Here is a 19,728-nt window from a genome sequence, read left to right on the forward strand (position 1 = left end):
TGGAAAACAGAAAAGAAGCTATGGCAGACCTGCCCCATTCTGAAGTAATTACTAGTTGTGTAAACTTGGTTAAGTCACTTAATGTTTTTTAGACTCAGTTTCCTAATTTATAAATGGAGTAGAATAACTTTCTAAGTCTATGTGACCTCATGAGCTTCAGTGTTTCTAAAGGCGCTCACCAAAAGTGTTTCACCACTGCCCTGGAGACTGCCTACACACAATCCACATGGAGAAGTGATTTTCTCCATTAATGGACTTCAAATAGCACTGTACAGTGATGCCATAATGTTGGTTTTCTTTAACCACCAGAATACTCCTGAGCATCCTCAATGAGATCCTTAAAAATTGCCTAACAGTTCACATGGGGAAAACCAAATGTATGAAAAATGTTTATTGCTTAGGCACACTAGATGGGCATCCAGTTGGATAGGCAGCTCATTAAATTAGTCCATTAGTAGATATCTCCAGCAGAGTCAGATCCTCTGTATGGACAGTGAGCTGGGGCCTGAACAGAAGGAAGTGTGTAGGCTGGATTGCATTTGAAATATTATACAGTGTTTTCAACAATTTTGAACTGTCTCCTCGAAGCCACCATTCATCTTTTTATTTTGCCTTCATAGGTTGCCTCTAATCTCTCACATCTATTCTTCAGGGTTAAGATTAGTCATTATAATTAATCAGAGTTTGATTGTCTCCTAGTATAATCAATCTATCTATTATCTATCTTTGCCTTCATTTGGCACATTAATTTTTCTGTGAAATCACAGGTCTCTCTCAACCAGTGCAGATCTGCTCTGTAACTTAGTCTTGGAGAACCAGTTGCCTGCAACATTGAAAGGTTAAGGGTGCTGCCTGGAGTGAGACAGTCAATTAAGAGTTAAAAGCAGGGTTTGAACCCAGGCCTCTAACTCATATTTTCATAACATTCTTCTAGTGATGTTCAATATACACGATGCTTAACTACAGTTAAGTGATTAATAAAATATTTATTGAAGTAAATCAAACTATTCTATGGCTTCAATTGCCTACAGGATAAAGATCAAACTTCTTAAGTCTTATCAAGCTTTCCACAATCCAGTGCCAATTTTATCTCAGACTCCTTCCTTTCACAATATTCTGCCCTCCCCTTAAACTAGACTCCTTGATGACCCATACACATCCTGAACTTGCCCATCTCCACATCCTTGCTGCTCCTTGTGGCTAAAGATGAACTCTACCTATCTCCCAGAATCCTAGAAGGTAAATTCCTAGATAATTTTTAAAACCCAATTCATATCACACCTTGTAAATCTTTCTTGATTCATCTCCTTAGTATTAAATATTTCCCACTTGAATCTTACTTAGTTCTTGATTGGTAATCTTATGCATACACTTAAAAGTTTCATAGATATTTTTTTTATTTACATTATAGAATTTCCCAATAGTCTCCCTCTCCCCCAAGAAATCCCTCCCTAGACAAAAATAAAAAAGACTTATCTGTCCCACCCATGTATACTTTAGCAACATTATCTCACCTTTGAATCTCTTTCTATACCTAGCATGTGGCAAAGACTTTTTTGATTACATGGGCTCCAGTCTTAGCTACTCTAATTCATTGGATGATTCTGAGTAATTCTTCCAGTCTTTTCCTACTCTAACATTCTTTGATTCTCCCTACTTCAACAGGGTGGTTGTGAAGCTCAAATAAGACAAAATGATGTTAACTTATTCATATAACTGTTAGCTTCCTCATAATTATTGGATGAATAAGGCAAAGGATATACATCTGGAAGGTATCTTAAAAAACTATCTAGTACAATCCCTTTGACTTACAGACAAGGCAGAAAAAAAATCTCAACAAATAGAATTGTCTAAAAGCAGAATGAATTCCTCATCATTTGTGTGCTTCAAGGGGATTGAATCAACTCCAGTCAGCAAGTCTTAGTCTTTCCAATTTACAAAGGAAGAAATAAAAAGAAAGAACTGTGACTGTACAGTAGAGAGCTTTATAGACTTATGTTTGTTGGTTATGGATGGACCTCCAAAGGCCTCCCAACTCTGGTGGTGGTTTGATGAAACTGAAGGCCAGAGCAGAGCCAGGATTTAAACTGTTTTCAGGTTTGTCTTGTACCCTTCCCAGTCCTGGCAGGCAGCATTAAGTTTTATAATCCCTATTTTACAGATAATGAAACTGAGACCAGAGATGTTTTCTTTTTTTTTAGTTGGTTTTTTTTTTTTTTTTTTGCTAGGCAATGGGGTTAAGTGGCTTGCCCAAGGCCACAAAGACCGGATTTGAACTCAGGTACTCCTGACTTCAGGGCTGGTGCTTTCTCCACTACGCTACCTAGCCGCCCCAGAGATATTTTCTTTCACAATTCCCTTATGTAGAGCTTGTAATTCTCTATCTCTATTAATGTCACTTTCTATGTATTTATTTCCTTCTCATCCTATGCTATACTAGTTCATATACTTCTATAAATTCTCACTCTGGCCAGCTTTACCTCCATATCACCAAAGGATAACTCTATCCTTAGATCCTCATGCTGACTGGTACAGTCTCAAGGTCCAGCCATCCTACTCCTTTTCTGGTCTGCTTCCCCTCCACACTAGTAACTTTGCTGCCCACTGTGTGTACCTTGTCTTATAAGTTACCTGAGAAAATCTTGGGGGTTTGGGGCTTGTTTTTATTCCCTACACTTATCTGCACAAGGCAAAAATGTGCTTTCCCACATTTAAGCTGTATTCAGTATCTACCATATTTCATCTTGTTTCAATTCAGATGTCATTTCTTCCATGGCCTTCCCTGACCCCAATTCAGACATTACCTTGGATTTACTTACTCTTATATCTTATCTTGCCCCCAAAGAATTTTAACTCCTTGGAGAGTCCTTTTTTTCCTTTGTATCTTCAACTTCTAGTCTAGAGCTTTGTACCCATAAAATGTATGTTGAATTTCATCATGAAAGTGAGGGATGACAGATGGACATATCAGTTACTGGTATTCTTAACTGGTTGGGTGGAAAGGAAATTTAAAAAGTTCTAGTACAATTTACAGATGAGGGAACTTCTGGGAGTACTTAACTGGTAGGTCAAATATCAAGATTTGAACCCATGTTTTCTGACACTGATCCCCAGGATCTAGCATTTTTTTTATAGCAGTAAGTATAACATTTCTTTTTCTTTATCACATTGTTTCTCACTTCAAAAAAATACAAATGTTTCCAGAACAATGGGAGACCTTCCAGGCAGTTCTCAGACTGTGTCAAAAAGTTCCACTTTGTGATGACTCTGCTCTGTAACAGAAGAGAGAGCTCTGAGGAGGGAATGGTCCCTTTGGCCCCAATAGCCAGGATGGACCAGAAATATGGGGGGAGCATTCAAGAACATAGCTATGTGACAAGTCACATAGGGAGGTGGTGTTAAGAGAATTTTATGAAATTTGTTTGTCTGGGTCATACAGTTTCCAAACCAAGTGTGATCTACAATAAGAGGGAAGGATGCCAGAAGAAGTCCAAAGAAGTATAATTTTGCCAAAGTAGTCTACTTGATATACTACCCTGACACATTTCTAGCTTCCTATGGAAACTTACAAGATGTAAATTGAAATCTCAAATGTTCTTTCTCCTGAACCCTTGGAATTCCTTCCTGCTTTGTTTTATTTAAGCTAACTTTCCTTACACCCCCAATTATTCATGCTCCACACCTGAAATACTTTGCACATATATTTTGTGTATATATTCTTCTCCTCTTATATTGAAGCCTCAAATGTTCTACTTCTTCACCATCTTTTCAAATATGTGATGATCCAGCTTCATTTAAGCTGCTTTTCCGTATTCCTTCTGCTGTTCGGGGTCCACTCACTACTTTATAGGTGCATATTGTTTTGTGGCTTTTTTTCCCTCCCTCCCCTCGAGGTCGGGGCTAAATTATCCTTGCCTTCCCAGGTCCTAGAACAGTGTCAGCATTTATTCATTGCTGAATGAAACTTTAACACGGTGAATTCCTGCAAGTAATATTAAGTATTTTAGATGCATTGATTTTACATACACCCCCAATCAATACTGGAAGAATCTGTGATTTCTTTTGCAGTGAGGCAACTCCCTTCACCTACTGATAAGCCTCAAGGCTGTGCCTCAATTATGCAGAGATAAAAGCAAGGCTCTGGTTTACAGTTAGTAAATTTAGGAATAAGTATTTGAATATAGATTTTCGAGAAGTAAATTTATTATAAACTCGATACCTCGGGCGTTCAGGGAAAATAGCTGGATGGATGGCCGTTTCCCACAGTTCTGTCTCTGCTCCTCCCTGGGATGTTTGCAGTGAACCTACCTGTTTAGAGCACCACGCCAGCCCCGACGCCCCAAATACGGCCTCCCCGCCTCAACCTTGGGTCACCCACTGGCTGAGCAGAGCCACGGCCTCAGGCCCGCGCCAAAATCAGCGGGGAAGCAGGCCCCAGTACCGCGCCCGCGCCCGGGGCCTAGAGCGACCTCACCAGGCGCAGCTCGGGGGCTGGGCGGAGGCGTCCTGAGCGCCGACTTCGGCGCTAATCTGTCGGCCCGCCTCCTTCCTGAGGTATCCCATGGTGCCCCGCGGCCCCAAAGGCCGCTCAGCGCCTCCCGCCTTTCAGACCGAAGCGACCCCGACCTCCTCTGCTCAGTTTTCTCGGGTGCTCGGCCTCAGTTCATCCAATCGATTCCCAGCACCGCGTCCAATCAGAACCCTCCGGGGTTTCCCCTTCTATTTCCCCCCCCAACCCCAGCCAATGCAAGCACAGCACCCTCATGAGGCGGGGCCAATCGGCGGGCGGCTCCGGGCAACCTCTCGCTCGTCTCCCACTTGGCCAATCCGCGCGTCCTTCCCGGCCGCCAGCCCATCCAACCGGAGCTTCAGAGTCAGCGGGCGAATCGGCACGCGGCTGCCCTCCGGACCCAGCTGGCGGGCCAATAGGGAAGTCCGCGTGGCTTCGGCGGGGGCCAATCGGATTAGAGCGCGGTGCCGCCGCGGCGAGTTCCGGCCCGGATATCCCTCCGCCTCTCCTCTCGCTCTCTCTCCCCGCCTGCGAGCCGCCGTTCACTCACCGACTCCCTCCCACCCTCGCTTCCTTCTTTCTCCCTCCGCCGCCCCAGCATCAGCCGCGCTCCGACTTGCCCCCGGGGTCCCTCCCCCGCCGCCGCCGCCACTGCCACAGCTGGAGGAGCGGGAGCTCCCGAGACAGCGGCACAGGAAGAAAAGGAGACAGGGTGGAAGAGCGAGGCCGGCAGGCAGGGAAGCGGCCAGGGAAGCAGGAGCGACCAGTAGGAGGGAGCCGGTGAATGGGCTTGTGGTGACCCCCGCCCCCCCACCCCAACCCTCCCTTCCCACCCGGCCCCCCAACCCCCCGTCCCCCGTCACAGCCATCGCCGCTGCCGTCGGAGTCTGAGAAGCCGGAGCCGCCCGAGGAGGAGCCCGAGCCCCCGTCGCCGCCATGGAGCTGATCACCATCCTCGAAAAGACCGTGTCGCCCGGTACGAGGCCGGGGCCGGGGCCGGGGGCCGCGGTGATCAGGCGGGGGGGAGGGGAAGCCCCCTCTTCGCGGTTCCTCTGACCCCCTTCCCTCTCCCTCTCCACAGATCGGATTGAACTGGAAGCGGCGCAGAAGTTCCTGGAGCGGGCAGCTGTGGAGAACCTGGTGCGTTTTGCGCCTGGCCCCCTCCCATCCCCCCCAGGCCGGGGCCTTCCCGCCCTCCCCGGGGCCCAGGCCTAGGGAACCCACCCCGCCCCATCTCGCCCCCCCTCCCCCTTCTCCCTCCCTTCCCCCCTTCTCAGACCAACCTAACCCCGCCATCGGGAAGCCGGTGGGTGTGTCCCGCCCCAGGCCCCAGCTGCCGGCCAATAGCGGAGCGCGCCGGGCGAGGGCTGCCCAATCACCGCTCGGCCTGAGGGCGGCGGTGCAGCGAGAGGGAGGGGAGGTTAGGTTGCACGGCGCTGCGTGTTCAGTAGGGTGGGGGTTGGGGCGCCGGGGCCTAGGGACCATGTGGAAGCCCTAGGAGCCGGGCCAATGGCCCCGCCTAAGGGCCTGCTTCTCCTTTCCTGTAGCCCCTCTCATCTTCCGTCCACTTCATTGAACTGGCCTTTCCCAGTCTTCTCTTTCCATAGTCGGGGCTGGCACCCCCAGATATCCCTCCACCTAATGCCAATATTTTACCCCCCTTGAGTGTGGGTCCTCTATTGCCATCATGGAGCTGGATGGCTGTAGAGTTTGAATCGGTTAGGGAATTGCTCTTAGACTAGGCAGTGTGGCCCAGCTTTGAAATGAGGCCTATTTCCTGTTGCAGTTTCAGAGGAAGTATTTTTCAAATTTTAAGAATTAGGAAAAAATTATGCAGTTGACTGATGGGGAGCTGTTTTTTTGGAGCAAAATTTAGGGTAGATTGAATGAAAAACCCATATGCCAGTTATGGTCCCCTTTTGTGTGTTTCTAATGAAACTGAGATTGATATGTCTGTGATATATACGTTTTTTTAAATGGCTGAAGAAACATAAAAATTGGAAAAAATGCATTTTTTTTACCATTTATACTAGGCATAGAATAAACCTTAATGCCAAAAGAAAAAAGTATAAATGATTTTTGGCTGTTGTTTTTAAGCGATTTTGTGTTTTTAGAAGGTCAGTGTTGATTGACACCAAAATTTTAGCTACAAGTAGGGTATTTTTATTCCTTAGCTTGCCAATGTGTGCCCTTCACGTTTTGCAGGCAAGACTTTTTATTGATATAAATGAATCATAATTGTGTTTTATTTTTGTGAAGAATTGTAGGAATTCTGTCTGTTTGACTTGTTACTTAATAATGTCCTGCTGTTGAGAAGATTAATTCTTGCATATCTTGAATTTCAGAGACTAGCTGTGTCCATTTGTGGGTTATCCTATAAACTTAGGGAATAGGGTAAGAGACTTTGGGGGAGGGCATATTTTACTGTTTGTTAAATAAGATATATCTGTGCCTTTATAAATAATTGTGGGTTGATAGAGTAACCTGCAGATTTCTAGATTTCTAGCTTCAGTAGAGTGCTCAGCTCTGGAATGATTAGAGCATTATAATCAACTGAAAAGTATAAATTAGTAATTGACATGAATTTGTTGAAGTCTTGCCCTACAGTTTTTCACTTCCCATTTTTGAAGTTGAATCCTGTGTTTTCCCTTAGTTCTAAAAGTTTGGTTCTTGTCATCAACTTTTTTATCTTTTTCCTTGCAGTCATCCTTTTCATCTTTAATTTTATTGCTCTTAATATTTCTGATTTATTTTTCCCTTACAGTGCATTTTGACAAGAATCCAGTGAGGGTTTGAAGCTGTGGTTTGCTTTGCATTTACATATAAATACAGAATTTCAGAATTAGAAGGAACTTCATTGGCTAGCTAGTCTCTTACTGTATTTGACAAGCATAATTTCACAATGTTTGTTAAGAAAAGTTAAGAAACTTTTCCTTATTTCAAGCCTAAGTTTGTTTCTTCTACTGATTGCTCCTACCTCTTTTCTTTTCCTTCCTGCAAAAATAAAGCTGACTTTGGAGGAAGTTGGGAATCCTGAATCTTCTAAAATTAGCCATGTAATCATGGGCAAGTCTCTTTGCTTATCTGATCTCTTGCATATAATAGCAAAGGATTTCCAAGATATGAAGAACTCCAATATTTAGTGAGTCAAGAACCTAGTCCCATTTTAGATGAACATTCCTAGAAGGCAATTGTGAACTTATTCCCTTCCTTCTGTCGTTGATTACCAGTTCATCAAACAAACTTTGACTTTGGACTTTAATGGGGGGATGAAGACAATTTACAAATCAACTTGGAATGAAAAACTACTATTATTTATCTGGGTATGGGAATTGGGGAGAAGAAAGATGGTAATTACAGTGTATCACAAACATCTTAATACAGTTTAAAAGAATGTCATTAGTGAACGAGCAAGATAAAGTTCTGAAGTTGATATAAGGACCTTTTTCTTGTTCCCCCATGAGTTATTAACCAAGCTGACCTTAATTTGGGAAATTTCCAGAGACTAATTCCATTTATAACTATTTCTCTTCTCCTAACCAGCCCACTTTCCTTGTGGAACTGTCCAGAGTGCTGGCAAATCCAGGAAATAGCCAGGTTGCCAGAGTTGCGGCTGGATTACAGATCAAGAACTCTTTGACATCTAAAGATCCAGACATCAAGGCACAGTATCAACAGAGATGGCTTGCTATCGACGCCAATGCTCGAAGAGAGGTCAAGAACTATGTAAGCAACTTACATACAAAGTGTTTCTTTGACCCGTGTGGGAAAGGGAGTAGGAAGCACCTTTCACAAATTCTCATTTAGCCTTTTGTCATTTGCCAGGTAGTAGAGCTCACAAGGTAAGAGATTACTCAATTCATAGACTCCTTTCAAATCATGGTTTAAGTCTTTGATTTGTTTCAGGGTCCCACCCATTATGTGTAATTGCGCTTTCCTTTCTGATAACTATGTTCAGGACTAAAGCACCATAGTGTTGAAGACTTTTTTTTAGAGAATATTAGTTCTCACATTTATTGACTGAATGAAGTTGAGAAACCAGTCTTATCGATTGATCTTTAGCCTATGTCAGTAAAAGTCTTTTTTAGGTGGTTTTAATGACCACCTTGGGGGGGGGCGGGGGGAGTTGGATGACCCCAAGGACCCTCTCAAATCCAATTTTATAAATTGAAATGTCAAACTTTTTATGTGAATGAACTGACTCAGGATTATCTGAATGATTTTTTTTAGAAATGGTTCTTTTTTTTTTTCATCTTCCCAAAAGAACTTTGGGGATGGGTCTTCTAATATTTTAGGAAAATAGAATTTCATTGGCTAGAACTTGGTTGAAGTTTTCCAATTGGTCTTGATACATGTAGTTCAATAACTGAAGTATGGAGATCCAGATTCCTTGGACATCAAAATACTTTTCATTTTTCTCCCTCTCTGTACAATTCAGCCAGCACTGCTGGTCTTATTTTCCACTGTACAAATTAGTGGTAATGTTTGGGGAAAGGTGAATATGATATTGTTATAGAGTATTTTCCCTTGTGCTCAATGTTACCTATTAAGTTGTAGAAATTGAACAGTTTAGGTGATGCAAAGCTGAGGAGGACCTTGGTAGTAGTAAGTGTATTATTCATATCACTTCCTTAAAGTTCTCACCTGTTATCCAAATTCTTTGAATTGGGTCCTGACTTTAGGTAAGTTAACATTATTCTGGAATATTCCTCTAATTTGATAAAATGAATTGCACTGGTATGGGGCAAGATCCAAGGTTCTTTTAAGTTTGTTATCATCAATCTTGAGAATACAAAAACAAGATTGTCATCTTTGGCCATGAATTCTTTTTAATTCCTTAACAATTTAACAAGTATTATCTTTTGTTGTTGGAAATCATAATGCTGTTTCCTCTCCCCTTCTCATCCCCAATCAATTACAAAGTAATTATAGATAAGATAAAAATATAAGATATAGATAAGGATAAGGTTTTTAAGTGCAAAGTAAGATCATTTAGCATTCATAGTTCAGATGAGGATGATTCTGGTATAGACAATGTTTGATCTCCTTTTTTGTAGATCATAATGAAATTGATTGGTGTTGTCTTTGACCAGATAATTGCTGTATGGTGAAGTAGTATTAATGATAGAGGATTCCTATGACATATCTTCTCAAATCCCAATCTTTGTCTTATGCTTAATGACTTTGTGTCTATGGCCATTTTGTTGGACAATTACAGGACTTTGGTGAATGATATAAGGAATTCATTTTTACCATATTAGGTAGCAGTAATTAGTATTTCCTCTTGGTGGATTGTTTCTTTGAACTAACATGGGTAGCAAAAATTGTGTAGAGGGGACACTGAATTGAGTCAAGAGACTTGAGTTCTAGAACTGAAGACCTTGTGCAAGTCATTTAATTTATGCTTCAGTTTCCTCATCTGTAAGATCCCTTCCAACTAAAAACTCCTATGATTCTAGGCATATCTTTTGTGAATTAAAAGCTAGTTTGTTCTTGGTAGGTCATTGGTACTTTTTAATATTTTTTTTGATCGTATGGATGGAATTTAAGGGTAATTGGAGAGGAAGAAAAGCTTGAGAATATATTGCTAACCACAAAGCAAGATACCTGCTGACGTAAACTAGTCAGCAGAGCTGTCCTGAAAAATCTGACAACTTTCCACTTGTTCTCTGACTAGCACTAGAAACAGTTAACTGTTTATCTTTTGGGTAGCCTGGTGATTTCATTGACAGAATTAGCTTTAATGGTAATGATTAATCTTCCCAGACCCATTGGTATTATTAGTTCCCACTTTGTTACCTTGTATCTTCATACACTCCTGTGCTTTCTCCTTTATATAAACTTTGTAAAGTAAGCATTTAAAGAAGTCCTATTTGACAGTGGGAATAATTCTGGACATTTGCAGTCGGGGTAATCATAACCTTTTTGGGCAAGCAGGAATAACTCTTTCCTTGGAAACACATTACAGGATTAGTAGTTAAAATTTTAAGGTTTTAGACTTAAATTTATTCAAGATAGGATCATCGATTTAAATCTGGGAGAGATCTTTGAAATCTTTTGGTCATTTTTATAGATGAGGAAACTGAGGTTTAGAAAGTGACTTCTCTAATGTCTCCCATTGATAGTAAATGGGAGCCAAGAGGTGAACTAAGTACTTTTTGTAAAATTCAGTGTACTATATCACTGCTTTCTAGGTTATTAGTGAATGAATAAAAAATTAGTGATCCCCCCCCCAATTCATGAATGGCAAGTGTTTCTCTTCACTAGTGGTTTGTCTCTCTTACTGTCTAGACATCTGGCAGTTGATTTTCTTGACTGCATCCTGCTATTTTACTTTTTAGGTTTTTTTGCAAGGCAAATGGGGTTAAGTGGCTTGCCCAAAGCCACACAGCTAGGTAATTATTAAATGTCTGAGACCGGATTTGAACTCAGGTATTCCTGACTCCAGGGCTGGTGCTTTATCCACTGCGCCACCTAGCCTCCCTCTACTATTTTACTTAAATCATATTTTGGGATTCTGGTAATTGGGCAGACTAACTTCATGCCACTGTCCTGGAATTTGGCAATGAGACCTGCTACTACTGCTGTTTTTTATGTATTTTCCTTGAGATTTGTTTTCTAAATACCATCCTATCCTTGTCCAGTGTGGACCCTTGGAATATTGAAAATTATTATCAATTTTAGTTGAACCTGAAGATCACTATTTGAACTGATAGAAGAGATTGCTTAATGCTCTTTCCACTCAGACAAGACTAAAAGATGAACCTTGCCTTTCTCTTAGGAATATGTGTTGCATGCTATTCTTGTAGTTGGATAGTCAAAGGCATCACTCTACTATAGAGAGAGATGTTCATAAGATAGTCTTAATTGTTTTAATGTCTTAAAAGGGATCTCAACATTGTTTTTTCTATCCTGTGAAGGTTTTGCAGACTTTAGGTACGGAAACTTATCGACCAAGCTCTGCCTCACAGTGCGTAGCTGGTATTGCCTGTGCAGAGATCCCAGTAAACCAATGGCCTGAACTCATTCCTCAACTGGTAGCTAACGTCACAAACCCTAACAGCACAGAGCACATGAAAGAGTCAACATTGGAAGCAATTGGTTATATCTGCCAAGACATTGTAAGTATTTGCTAAAGTAGGTATCATCCATACCTCTTCCTTTTTTGTTTCAGAGGCTGGATGATATTATATGATGCTCACAAAAAGTAATTTAAAAAAAACCCCTTAATCATGGGGGGGTAATGGTGGGGATATAGTAGTCATGCCAACTTATACTTATTTCTTTAAAGCTGCTTTAGATAGAAGAGTTCGCTTTTATCTTAAGAGAACCAAGTGTATAAACTTAGAGGTCTTTGTGATAAATTTTAAACTTTATAGTTATGTTGTCATTACATTTCCTAAATGTTAAAAAGAATTTAAAGATGAAATTTGGAGCATTCAAATACCAAGTTTAATGTTTGTTCTTAGAACATCAGGGGTCCTTAGAACTTTAAAATTAATTTTTTTTTAATTTTTTAAATTCAAAAGGATTCAATTAAAATCAAATCAATTCAAGGCTTCACTGCACTGCTAAAAAGGTTTCTGATACCAAAAAGATTAAGAACTCTTAAATTCATCTTAACTTATACTGTCTCCATATGATTTTTGACAGTGACTGATTCTTGAAACTCCTGAGTTTGATATTTTCTTTATTGCAGAATCCCAGATAGCTTCATAATGACTTTATTTCTGCAGGGTTACTATGAATGGAACCTTTTTCTAGCTATCCTTTATCTGCCTTAATTACTAGATTCACATACAATCATTTCCTAAGTGATCCTGTTAAGGAGCATTTAGAGCTGGAAGGGACTTGTACATTTAGAGGCTTTCTAGAAGATCCAACTCTGTTATTTTATAGATAGGCAAACTGAGGTGCAGGATGTCATGCTTCTCTGATATCCTACCTTTGTCATGTTAGCCTGACCTGATAAAAATGAAGTCAGTTTAAGTTAACTATCTCTTAAACTATGGATGATAGATGGTGATTTTTAGCCCTCTGGCATTTCATTTGTTACAGATGGCCTGAAAAGAACACTGAACTGCTGGCCCCATTTACACTAGAAAACTCGTGTAACTATACCAGTAGGGGCTTAAGATGATTTTACATTTTTAGTTTTCTATGAAAACCAAATGATCTTGGGAGGGGTGTGTGTTGGTCTGCAGTACTGTCACCAATTTTTAAATGCATCTATGCATTTAATTGATAGTAGTTCTCTCCATTAGTGCAGGTTTCAATCCAGTATTATCACAAAGTAGTATTTTCACTCTAGAAAATTTTTTTTCCATCACTTTAGTTATCTATTTCTCTCTTATGGTCAGCTTTCCTCCATTTCAGATCATGTATCTTCAGTGATATCTCTTATGTTCTTTCTTGCATCTTTATTGAAAATATATATGCCAAAATTTGATCCATCCACGTAATCTTTGTATACTCAAATTTGATTTGAGATTGGGGAGGGGGAAAGAGGAAGATTAATTGTAGCATTTCAAGATTTGCAACCATACTGCCTTTCTGGGAGAGTATTTGTATTTAAACGATTATTAGGCTTATTAGAAAGGTAGCTAAAGACCAAGGAAAGTCATTTTTTTTTTTTAAATTTTTTGTAAGGCAAAAGGGAGTTAAGTGGCTTGCCCAAGGCCGCACAGCTAGGTAATTATTAAGTGTCTGAGATCGGATTTGAACCCAGGTGCTCCTGACTCCAGGGCCGGTGCTTTATCCACTAAGCCACCTAACCGCCCCAGAAAGTCATTTTCTAATGTACCTCACAATGAATTGAATTCCATAGCTACATTACTGTTGAATTTGTTAATAGCATAGCTCATACTTTATTTCTTATTTCAGGATCCAGAGCAGCTGCAGGATAAATCCAATGAGATCCTGACAGCCATAATCCAGGGGATGCGGAAAGAAGAACCTAGTAATAATGTGAAGCTAGCAGCTACTAATGCACTCCTGAACTCATTGGAGTTCACCAAAGCAAACTTTGACAAAGAGGTAAGATTATTTTGACAAAAAGGTGAGGATAAGGAAACAAAGTGCTTCATTGATCCATCAGTGGTCTATAATCAAAGAAAATGCATCATGCTAGTTTACTTTGTGTGTTGATTGCTATCCTGAGATTTGAATTTGTCTTGATGTAAATCCAAAGATTATGGAATAGATGGGTATAAGTATTTGCCATCTCTCTGGGCCCTGCATCAACTCTGTCCAGATGAGGCTGCACACAACTAGAGACATGTTGACTTAATATGGAAGTTTTTCCTCCTTAAAATTTTTTAAACACTTTTTTTTGTGCAGCAGAATTAGTCAAATCACCTCAAGAAACATGTTTGTTAAAAGTTAACCTACTTCAGAAAATATGACAAAGAAATCCACTATCATTTCTTGGATAGAAGTGAGTTTTGTTGTCTTTCTGGATCTTTGAGGAGGACTAGGAACTCTAAACAAATTGAATTTCTAGTTGTTTAGAAAGGCAGAGACTTTCTTTTGGATCTTAGAAGACACGGTTTTTCACTAAAAATACACTATACTGTTCTCTTGTTCATAACTGATTTATCTGCCATTGTTAACCTTGTTTCTGCCTCCCCAGAGTATAAATTTATACTTCTGAAGCATATTTTGAGAATATATTTCAATTTTGATAATTATATTTACCCAATTGTAGGGAGTTATGCTAAAGTCATGTGAATTTTTTCCCTCCCTCTTTAAAACCAAGTCTTTTTTCCAATCTCACATGACCAGTTTTGAAAATTTTCTTCCTTCCATGAAAGGTCTTCCATTAGGTCTTACTGTGGATGGTTCATCTTAAAGATTAGATCAATACCCTTATGTTATGTAGCAGATTCTAAGCTTAAGTTCCTTGTAATCCTTTATAGGATTACTTTTTCCAAGTTTAGTGAATTGATTTTTATGTTTAGTCACTCAGAAGGTACTCATTGTAGGGGGGGGGTCTTCCCTTACTCTTTTCGTGCTTTCTTTCATTTTCTAAATGTTTTCTTCTTGCAGTCTGAAAGGCACTTTATTATGCAAGTAGTCTGTGAAGCAACCCAGTGTCCAGATACAAGGGTGAGTATGAAATCAAATGGGACATCTCAAATAGTCTTGGTAGTATTTTTAGGATGATCTGCTTGCTTTTAAGATTCTAATTTGGATTGAATGAATTCAAGGTAATAGAGCTGATATTTTGTCTGAGATCTGTAAGATTGCTAAAATATAGTGCTTTGTCCTTTAAAAAGATTAAACAGGTGGCTCGGTGGCACAGTGGACAGAGCAACCACCTGGAGTCAGGAGTACCTGAGTTCAAATCCAGCCTTAGACACTTAATAATTACCTAGCTGTGTGGCCTTGGACAAACCACTTTAACCCTATTGCCTTGCAAAAACCTAAAAACAACAACAACAAAAAAAAAAGATTAAAGAAAGTTACTGTATGACTTGGTAATCGCTCTGCTATGTATGATTGCTTTGAATTTTAGTGCCTAAAAGTTTTAGGGGGGTGCTGCGACTGTAAATTTTTTTCTTTTAAAAAAAGTTTTATTTATACACACCCCTCTATCCCCAAGTTGAACTTTTGGAGGTACTAATTTAAAATCCTGCCTCAGTTGGTAGGGGTAAGCAACTTAATCCAGAACTGTGTTTTTTACCCTTGAATTTGAATAGTTGCATGGGTTTCATTGATGGGTTTCAGATGGGAGAAGAAAGACATGGGAGAGGAAGAGTGGAAAAAAAAGAAAGACATAATACGGTGGACAATGATAATATAATTATTAGCCCATACCATACCCATTTCATCAGTGCTTCAGAATGTGAAGTAACCTACCATTTGTCACTTTGCTATCAGATGAATAACTTTGTATTCTCTTACTTCCTAGGTTCGAGTAGCTGCATTACAAAATTTGGTGAAGATAATGTCTCTCTATTATCAGTACATGGAAACATATATGGGTCCTGCTCTCTTTGCTGTAAGTATTCTTTGATAGATGATTTTAAGCTAATGCCAGATCACAAAACCTCTTACAGTCTGAGATACAACTTATAAGCTGTATCTAGATCTGGCTGTGTTATCAGCCTTCTTTGTTTGGAATTCAAGCCAGCTAGATGATTCAGTAATCTGGAATCAAGATATGAGTTCAGATCAGGCCTAGGACATTTAAATTCACTATTTACTATGGGCAAATCACTTCTGCCTGCCTAGGTTCTCTATTGCTCAGAGTTGTTAAGAGGATTATGTAAGATAATATTTGTAAAAAGTATCTAGGATAGTGCTTGACATACATATAAGGTTAGTTCCTCAAATATAGAAGTTGTAAATATATAGCCTTATAAATAAATTAGCCATTAAAAAATATATATTGCTGTCACTTTCCAGAAACTTCCACTGTTTTCAGAGCTCTCTCCTATAATGAAGTACAGTGAAACAAATCAACACATTGACTGTTTTTGAAAACATATGTCTCATTCTATATCTGTAGTCTTTTTACTTTTCTGTCAAGAGGAAAAACACATTTCGTGATCTTTGTATTTTTGCAAATCTGATATTTTTCAGTTTTTTGCTTTACATATTTATGGTCATTTTTTGGCCCTCTCTGGCCCTATCTTTTAAAATCAAACTAAAAAGCTACTTTCTCTATGAAACCTTCCTTGATCCCCTTAATCAGAATGATTTATTAAAAATAATGTATTTGCTGTACCGTGGAGTAACAGAGCATTGAACTTAAGAGATTGGAAGACCTAGATGTTCTACCACATTTAATAACTGTGTGATCCTTGGCAAATAATTTTATTTCTGAGTCTGTTTCCTCATCTATAAAATGAGAGGGTTGGTCTTTACAGCTCTAAATCTATGCTCCTATTTTGTCATTTAGTTGTCTATCACATTACATTCTCTTCCAGTTTTTTATCTAAATTTGAATGTTTGTTCTTCATATGGTAGGTACTTAATGTTTGTTTAATCAGATTAAAGGCTCCTGAAAGTAAAGGAAATTCCTTGCGCCAGAGCAAGCCATAATGGTGGAAGTTTTAAGTAATGCTTTTATGAACAATTTAATTACTTGTTTATTTTTTCTTGGAGGATAAGGAGAGAACTACTAGATGAATTAATTGGGATGGGGGTATTTCTTTCTTGAAGATCACAATTGAAGCAATGAAAAGTGACATCGATGAAGTAGCCCTTCAGGGGATAGAATTCTGGTCCAATGTGTGTGATGAGGAGATGGATTTGGCCATTGAAGCATCAGAGGTGAGTCAAGGTGGGAGTGGGAGTTCTAACTGGGGATGTCGGTTAGGCTTTGCAGTCCTAGTCCCTGTTGGATTTTCTATTGAAGTTAAAAACCTTAAAATTGAACACCAGGGGGCAGTAGGCCAGTGCTGTTGCAAAACTGGGATCTAATATTATTGTTTACTAGTAGCAAAGGTAATAAAAGGGCAAAGAAACTTGTTCTAATTCAACCTATTTGATCTAAAATCTCAGCTTCTCCATGTGCTTCTGGCATTCCATATATAAGCAAGGAGCTTTAGCAACTTTTCTTTAGACTGCCTTATATAATAATGGAGAAGACAGCTAGGTGGTACAGTAGATAGAGCACCAGACCAGTAGGGAAAACCTGAGTTCAAATGCAGTCTCAGACATTTATTAGCTGTGTGACTTTGGGCATGTCTGGAGAAGAAAATGTCCAGCCAAACCCCAAAAGGGGTAATGAAGAGTCATATACAGCTGAACAATAGCAAAACATGATATTGTGAATTGAGTCAGTGAGAAAGGAGATTTTCAAAATGAGAATCCTTAACAAGAGATTCTTAACCTTTTTTTATGCATTATCATGAACCCCTCTGCTGATCTAGTGAAGCTTATGGACCTTTTCTTAGAATAATACTTTCAAATAAATGCACAAAAAATACATAGACTTAGAAAAGAAAGTTATCTTAGAATGCTGTTATCAGTTTTTCTTCCCAGTTTATAGATCTTGGAGTAAGCATTCTTTCTCTCAAGGGGAGAAGTATTTCAAGCTTCCCTTACCAATAGTTAGCTTTGCATATATGACAACATAATGTAATTACTTTTAATCAGTGTTTTAAGATTTATATGGCATTTTCTTTATAAACGTGTGAGGAGGTGATAGTCTTTATTTTGTAGATAAAGAATTCTTTATATTAAAGCCCACTTTGGATCCAGATCTTGTTCCATTGTCTAGGTTTTATTTTGCATTTTATATATATATACTGTCACTATATGTCATGCTTCCTTGCCCTAGGGGTATCTGCTGTAAGATTCAGTTCTTGATAATATATTTGAGGAGTAGCCTTTTATGATACGGTTGGATACCTTGGAAACTGCATGTGTTTTGGAATCTTGCAGGTCTCCCAAGAATTATTTGATAGTAATATCAATAATAATTAATAAAAAAAAGTGTGAAAACTGCTGTTTTCCCCTCTTTATCTCCATTTATGGTCCATAGTTCTTTTATGTCACAAATTGATTTCTAAATGACTCCCTAATTAAGATTTTCTGATGCATCTTCCCTCCAGGCAGCAGAACAGGGAAGACCCCCAGAGCACACCAGCAAGTTTTATGCCAAGGGAGCACTACAGTATCTGGTCCCAATCCTCACACAGACACTAACAAAGCAGGTGAGTTTGACACAAAGTCATGTAAACAGTGTTTGGCTTGTTGCAAGTTCCACTCTGAAGGATGATATGGTTTTAATGCAAGAAGTTGGCATCTCTTCAAAAGCTTGATGTTCTTACAGATGACTCAGGAACAGCTGAGCTGGCTTAGGGAGATCCCTTAGGCTTTCTGAGTTGTTTTTGAAGGCAAATTGGGTCTGAACCCTTTAAGTGGGCAATGGGTCTTGGTCACCAGATAGGAAACAATATAAATCAATTACTGAGTTTTCCTGGGTGCCTTATCTCACTAGGTTCTTGGAATTTAGGGAGCAAAGTACAAGGTCAGTGATTCACTTTGGTTACTTGTCTTATTAGAGGGATGTAGTAATAACAGATAGTCTTTTTTAATATTCAGGGAATTTTCACCACATAATTTTGAAAGAACATTTATGTTTTTAAATATTGGTAAAATCAGGTACTGTAATTTCTTGAACTCTTAATGAGAATTGCTTATATCTGTATCTGTTCTTCTACACCTTTTGAATTTGCAATAGGAAAAAGGAATATATCACATTCTTTTTTCCTAAAGTCTTGACAGCAATACTGCATGAAGACATAGAATAAGAAGGTTAACCTTTTTTTGATCTTTAGGCTGTTCTGTCACATCTCGTTTTGGATACCTTATGATAATAGAAAAATTCTTTAGCCTCATATTTCTTTATTCTACCCAAAACACTACTGTTAACAAGGAAAATTGAATGGTGATAGGAATAATGCTAGAGATTCTGGTGCCACTGTAGACTTCTTCCTTGTATGTAAGAAAATTTACCTAGAGTCATACATAGAGAGCTAGGAGGGACATCAGAGGCCAGGTATTTCAACTTCTTCCATATATATATATATATACATATATATATGCATACATACATATATATACACACACACACACACACATATGTGAGGAAGGTTTGAACTGATTAAATGGTTGGCTTAAGGTAAATAGAGGTAGTAATTGTTAGAGATGGGATTTGAATTTAAGAACTAGGATTACAGAGCCAGAACTTTTTCTATTGTAACAAAATTGTTTGTTAATGTTAAAATTCTCTAAAGAGGAATAGCAGTGCTTTCCACTTTGTAATTTTAAAAAGCTTATTATGTAGGCAAGTTCTTAATTTTGCTAGTAATTTTTCCTTTGGGTGTTGTTTTCTCTTATTTCTGACTTTTTTTTTTTTCTTTTTTTTTTGGCCTTTTCCTGCTTGAATGATATTAAGCTCCTTGGGTCTACCCATCTGAAACTCTTCAAAGGGAATTGATTTTTTTATCTCAATGTAAAGATTGTGTGGTCTTGTCTCCCTAGAGAATATATAGACTGAATTCCAGTTGGTGGTGCTGAAAAGTTGAAATGGAGTTTTTTGTGAGCCAAGTTAATTGGCTCAGGCCAGCATTATAGAATAAAGTCTTAGAAATGAATATCTTTAAAGTTCACTTAACCATAAAGCAAATCTACAGCCTTTCTGAGGGTGGGGTCAAGGATGATTGAGAATAACTTTTTTGAAGTAGATTATATTTTAAATA

At 39.1% G+C, this 19,728-nt stretch overlaps 1 protein-coding gene across 1 annotated transcript in view; it reads left to right on the forward strand.

Annotated features, from left to right (window-relative positions):
* The first annotated feature begins 5,019 nt into the window (after positions 1 to 5,019).
* KPNB1 (karyopherin subunit beta 1) overlaps positions 5,020 to 19,728 on the forward strand; it is a 28,469-nt gene continuing 13,760 nt past the window's right edge. Inside the window, exons 1-9 of the mRNA XM_074224125.1 lie at positions 5,020 to 5,486; positions 5,592 to 5,650; positions 8,054 to 8,236; positions 11,431 to 11,631; positions 13,394 to 13,546; positions 14,558 to 14,617; positions 15,423 to 15,512; positions 16,679 to 16,789; positions 18,076 to 18,177. Of these exons, the coding sequence (XP_074080226.1) occupies positions 5,447 to 5,486; positions 5,592 to 5,650; positions 8,054 to 8,236; positions 11,431 to 11,631; positions 13,394 to 13,546; positions 14,558 to 14,617; positions 15,423 to 15,512; positions 16,679 to 16,789; positions 18,076 to 18,177 (999 nt within the window). The 5' untranslated portion in view covers positions 5,020 to 5,446. The remainder of the gene's footprint in view (positions 5,487 to 5,591; positions 5,651 to 8,053; positions 8,237 to 11,430; positions 11,632 to 13,393; positions 13,547 to 14,557; positions 14,618 to 15,422; positions 15,513 to 16,678; positions 16,790 to 18,075; positions 18,178 to 19,728) is intronic.

The sequence above is a fragment of the Macrotis lagotis genome, chromosome 2 (assembly GCF_037893015.1).
Source record: "Macrotis lagotis isolate mMagLag1 chromosome 2, bilby.v1.9.chrom.fasta, whole genome shotgun sequence".
Classification (NCBI taxonomy): Eukaryota; Metazoa; Chordata; class Mammalia; order Peramelemorphia; family Peramelidae; genus Macrotis; species Macrotis lagotis.